This window comes from Bufo gargarizans, chromosome 7, assembly GCF_014858855.1.
Source record: "Bufo gargarizans isolate SCDJY-AF-19 chromosome 7, ASM1485885v1, whole genome shotgun sequence".
In the NCBI taxonomy this organism is placed as follows: Eukaryota; Metazoa; Chordata; class Amphibia; order Anura; family Bufonidae; genus Bufo; species Bufo gargarizans.
In genome coordinates, this window is record NC_058086.1 from 84054429 (window position 1) to 84060428 (window position 6000).

Genomic DNA, 6000 nt, shown 5'->3' on the forward strand with positions numbered 1-6000 from the left:
ATCTATCAGACTGATGATCGTATCCAGTCCGTCTCATCTGTCCTGATCGATTGTATATCTTATTTATGCTCACATCAAAGTTTTGCTTTGCATGCAAGATCCCTCAGTAGTGATCATAGAGACACGTAGTCTTTACGGATTTATTGCAGAACTGCGTTATGCAGCTGGTTATGTAGTGAAAAACTGCTAAACTACAATTTAATTTTAAATAAAATCCTATTACAAAAGTGTTATTTGCACCAAACTACATCCAAATCGATGATGAAAAATAAATGGCTCCAAAGTTGACCATCGCTTTTAGAGGGTTTTTCTGGAGCAAACATATTGATGATCAATCCAAAGGATAGGTCATCGGTATGATATCTGTAGGGGTCTGACATGTGGCAGCCACATATTCCATATGAAATTGGTGTATATAGCTGGAACACCACAGCATTGTACATTGTGTAGTAGCCATTCTCTGGTTTTGCAGCTCAGGTCCCATTCACTTGATAAGAAGTATTAGCAGCACTACCTGAAAACAGCCATCACACAGTGTACAAAGCTGTTAACTCACTGATCTCATATTGATGACCTTTTCTGTGTTAAGGTGCTATATCCGTTGGCTCTTATTTGCATCGGCCTGATTACATAGGCCGATGCAAATTAAATCAGTTACCATGACAGCCTGATGCCTGCTGAAGGTTCCCAGGCCTGTCATGGTAAGCTGCCTGTGAAGCCATGCACGAGGCACAGTTTCACAGTCGGGCAATGAAAATATCATAGACCAGAATAGTTTTCTCTTATAGTTTATAGCACAAGCAATCAGAAGATCACAGGTTTTAGCCCACTAAAGGGGCTAAAAGTTGTTATTGAGTGAAAAGTAAGAAAAAACAAACAAACTTCGACATCTTCTGTACATGTGGAGCGATTGCCATAGATGTTTCATACAGCAGACCCCCTTGGCTAATGTCCGTGATTGGCTGTACTGCCGATCGCTGACATTTTATACCTTAGACGCCGTGGTCAGAAGTGTGCTCTTTGCAGGCGGATTACCTCCCCTGGGCAGAGATCAGGGAAGGCATTAAAAAATTTTGTCAGTATTAAAACGCAAGAAAAACTATACATTTGTGGTATCGCTGTAATCATACTGACCCGGAGAATGAAGAGCACAAGCCAGTTTTACCACATAGTGAACGCCGTAAAAACAAAACTGATAAAACTGTTGTGGAATTGCCTTTTGTTTTCCAATTCCACCCCATTTGGAATTTTTTCACCTTCCATCTACATCCTATGCAATATTAAATGGTGCCATTGGAAAGTACAATTTGTTCCACAAAAAACAAGTTCTCATATGGCTATATGAATAGAAAAATAAAAAAGTTAAGAAAAAGGCCAAAAAACAAAAAAATCACTGCGTCAGGAAGTGGTTAAAAATAATGGGTATTTCTGCATCAGAAAATGTCAGAAAATTTTAATATAAATACAACAATTATCAAATAGTTGTACGTACTAAAAATGGTACATATTAAAAACTACAGTTTTTCCCGGTGAAAAGAAGCCCTCGTACAGCTTTGTAGACGGAAATATAAAAAAGTTGTCTGTCGGAAAATAGTGATGCAAAGTAAAACCTTTTTTCAAAGGTTTTTATTTTTTTAAAGTTATAAAATAAACTATACAAACTTGGTATTGCCCTTAATCGTATTGATCTGCAGGACATCATATCCATTTTAGCACACAGTGGACATAATATCAAATCCCAAAAATTGGTGTAATTGTGCGTTTATTTTTACCGCAAAATTGTATTTTTCCAATACAAGACATGGTGTATGTTTAATGGTACCATTTAACATATCCTGTCCTGCAAAAATAAGCCCTCATATGGCTATGTGAACGGAAAATAAAAAAAGTTATGACTCTTGGAATGTGGGGAGGAAAAATAAAAAATGAAAATGGGCTCGGTCTTTAAGGGGTTAACTTATAGGGTTTGCCCATTTTCAGGAGGACGCCAAACACATGTGATTCACCTGCAATAAAGAATAGATTGTTACTTACCTGCTGCTCCAGTTCTCTTGACAGGGCTCTGTCTTCCTGACTGCAGTGGTGACATCGTATTGATAACAGGCTACCATTGCTGCTAATCGCTGGCTCCAGCAACTCGCCAAAGAGACCAGTGATGGTTGCGATGCTGCAGCTGGTAAACAGAGCTTTGCTGGGGGAACCAGAGCAAAGGCGCAGGATCTGATCGCAGGCTGATCGTATGTTCTGTCTGGTTTTCTACCCCTTTTAATTCATGAAATATGGAATTTTTTTTTTTGTAACTTTAAGAAGGGGTGGAGCAATATCCATCATTTTTTTTTTTTACATTTTTTTTTTGTATAACGAATAACTTTTTAAGTAATTTTGTAGTAGTAATCTGATTCCTTCCAGGTCTTCTAGAGATAAGGAGAGAACCTCAAGAGACAGGGATCGTTCAAGAGACAGAGAACGAAGGCACAAAAAGCGCAGCTATGAAACTGCTAATGGGAAATCGGAGGAACGTAGTTCTGAAGAACGTGAAGCTGGAGAGATCTGAGTCTGTCTTCAGCTGGAAACATATGGTTTAGTGGACTGCTGTTTTTAAAAGGGACAGTAACAAGGACAGTTGGCTACTTCTGCTAGGAATAGATACGAGCTCAGATCTATACTTGGTATATATTGGTTTACACCAAAAAGTTAAGTTATTTTTACTCTGTGGACAACTCAAAAAGTTAGGTTTAAAATCGTATTTTAGTCTGTTTTTGTCCTTACATCTGAGGGTTTTTTTTTTTTTTTTTTTCTTCTGCATTCATTTTAGCAATTTGTACAGACTTTTTATTTTTCAATCAAACGGCAGGATTTTTTTTTTTTTTTTTTTGAGAGGGTGGTTTGACCCAAGACCTTTTTAAGGCTACTTTCACACTTGCGTTAGGAACGGATCCGTCTGGTGTCTGCACAGACGGATCCGCTCCTATAATGCAGACGATGGGATCCATTCAGAACGGATCCGTCTGCATTATATTTCAGAAAAAATTCTAAGTCTGAAAGTTAATCAGACGGATCCATCCAGACTTAACGTTGAAAGTCAATTGAGCCATATTGTGTCAACTTCAAACAGATCCATCCACATTGACTTGCATTGTAAGTCTGGACAGATTCGTTTGGCTCCGCACGGCCAGGCGGACACCCGAGCGCTGCAAGCTGCGTTCGGGTGTCCGCCTGCTGAGCGGAACGGAGGTCAAACTGTGCCAGACTGAGGCATTCTGAGCGGATCCGCTGCATTGGGGCCGTACGGATGTGTTCGAGGCCGCTTGTGAGAGCCTTCAAACGGAACTCACAAGCGGAACCCCGAATGCAAGTGTGAAAGTAGCCTAACACCTTATAGTTCATTGCTAGGAAAGTACATTTCTCAGTTGTGACACGTAAGCTTTCTAGAATGTTGTTTGTACACCATGAAGACCAGATTCAGTGATGAGCGCAAAGTTCTTGGTCTGCTCTTATGGCCTCTGCTGCTGGATTTCTAGAAATGTTTTTTGCTGTTTTATTTGTTTTGCAGTTCTTTAATATCTACCAAAATGCTAGAATATTTTTGTTAGTAATGATTGCAAAGTTAACAGTATTGCTTCATTCTCCACTCCTATTTGCAGTGTATTGGTTAAAGTATAAATAAATGAAATATGGCACTATGGTGTACAGAATAAAGTGCACATACCAGTAAGAGACGGCAATTACATTATTCATCTTCACACGACGGACAACCGGAGACATGAATGTTAATACATTATGCTATCCTCATTCGTGTTAAAACTTTGTGGTTTTCCCAGCTTTTTATATTGATTGCCTATCCTTGGGATAGGTCAGCAATATGAAATTGGCCAGGGTCTGACTCCTCTCACCCCGACCAATCAGCTTTTCAAAGAGGTTGCGGCACTCTGTGAGCGATTAAGACTCTTCCTACGCCATGTCACATGGCCAAGTGAATGGGGCTGAGCTACAATACCTCAATGTGCTTTCTCAATCAGCTGCTCAACAGGAGTGCTTGGAGTAAGACCCCTGTTGATCTATTATTGATGACCTGTCCTGATAAGCCATAAATAAAAAAACTTCCAGAAAACCCCTTTAAATGCATAACAGGTACACTGTATTTGTCATACGTTCAATCCTCCATGCTGTCCAATTCTCGCTGTTCTGAAACTGGTTCTTAAAACATTCCCTTGCAGCATTTTTGTGTAAAGCAGGGTGGTGTAGTAATGTTTTTTTTACACAAAGAATGGCTTACAAACAGGAAAACATTACATATACTTATCCCTTCAGGAGCTGCGACTCCATCTAATAGATGAAATTGATTTTTAAGAGCAGAGACTGATCACCATACACCACCATTTTTTTTCTTTAATCAATTTTTTTAAATCAATATAATTAGCAATATCATCTGTACAATTTTTGTCTGTATGAACTGCCAATATTGTTTATTAAAAATATATTAATGTCAACTTTTGTCCTATGTTTTCTTCTGTTTCATTTTCCCTTATTTTAGACCAGTATAATTGGGTCTCACCTTTTAGGTTACAAATAATTATTTGATTGTTGCTTAAACTAATGTCCTGTAATAAGTTACAAACCTCAATGCCGCCACTTATCCTTGTAATAAGAAAAGGGTTTTACCTGAATTGCAACAAGACTCCTTAAACTCTAGAATGTGTAACTGAAAGCATTGAGAATGGAAAAGACAATTCCTGTTAATGACATTGGGAGACAGCACCTCTCACTCTAGTCTCTGGTTATTGCTGGGCATAGACCATTCCAGTTGACGACTTGTCCCTGATTCTGGCAACCCGGTAGTGCTTGTCTGCCCAGATCGCAGCAGCATAACAAGGAGAAGACCTATGAGCACCATAGGGTCTCGCCACATAGGTCCTGTTCATCCTCAGATTTTTCCCAGGAAGGGATACCACTGGCAGGATCACCTCACCAGTTCACCCCACCTCTTCAACTCAAGATACACCTCTGCCTCCTAAGCAGAGTTCCAGACTGTCTTCTGCCAGACAGTCTCATTTAGAAGGTTAGGGGACACCCTTCAGGTCAAGGATGAGTCTTCATCCCAGGATGAGATCTCTATTGACCTTATCAATCACCGTTTCCTGGCTTTCACTAACCATAGGGATTTTGATGAAGGAATAGCATCACCAGAACAGACGTCTGCCTAACTCCAAGATTTGGGAGGTTTTGTTCCGTTTACCAAAGAACACTATTTGCAGGTGGTCAATACCTACTTGGGTAGACAACCTCAGAGCCTGGCTAGGGCCCCACTACTCTTCCCTTGGTGGATGCCACTTTGCTGTCTGACCCCTTATTCCCTGTCTAAGTCCACATTTATTGCAGCAGACTCAGCTATTCACCTAGCCTTCACTGCTGGCTGGGTTGCTAAGGCCTGCCCTGTTTGGGCCAAGCCATTTTCATCAGGGCTTGTCTTCTGAAGCCTCTCAAGGGTATCTGTTCCCACTTCTCAGTTACTTCAGGCTTCAAAGTATCCTTGTGATATATCCCAGTCTTCTCAACGCTCCAGGTAGGCTTTAGTTAGCGTCTAAAAAGGAGTTTATTGCTCTTCTTGTGATACAAGCTGTTAGGGAAGCGACTAGAAGAGCTTATTTTACAGACTGTGGGTGGTAGGAGTATCCGTCTGCCCCAGAACTGTTCCAGATGCCGTTCTTCTGGTGCACATTACCAGAGGTTTTTCTCCTTTTGGGACTCATTGTCTCATTCTGATGGGAAACTCCAACACTCCTCAGGCACCTATTCTTTAAGCCCAGGGCATCCCTGCTCTAAGGTTTCCAAATATCCCCCTGCTAAGTCCTCTTCTGCCTGAAGGTCTCTCCCCACTTTAAATGCTTCCTCAGGTGTGTGTTGCAGTCCTTTCAGGAGATTTGGCTTGCAAGCATAGATGACATGTAAAAAAAAACAACAATTTTATAGATATGTAAATTAACCTTAGATGAGTCCTGT

At 40.5% G+C, this 6000-nt stretch overlaps 1 protein-coding gene across 3 annotated transcripts in view; it reads left to right on the top strand.

Annotated features, from left to right (window-relative positions):
* The window catches only part of LOC122943575 (putative RNA-binding protein Luc7-like 2), a 98354-nt gene extending 95418 nt beyond the window's left edge, over window positions 1-2936 (top strand). The window contains exon 10 of one of the 3 annotated variants that reach the window (XM_044301425.1): window positions 2392-2936. In XM_044301425.1, the coding sequence (XP_044157360.1) occupies window positions 2392-2554 (163 nt within the window). In that variant the 3' untranslated portion in view covers window positions 2555-2936. The remainder of the gene's footprint in view (window positions 1-2391) is intronic. The other 2 variants (XM_044301424.1, XM_044301426.1) reach the window with 2 other exon arrangements.
* The last annotated feature ends 3064 nt before the right edge of the window (window positions 2937-6000 follow it).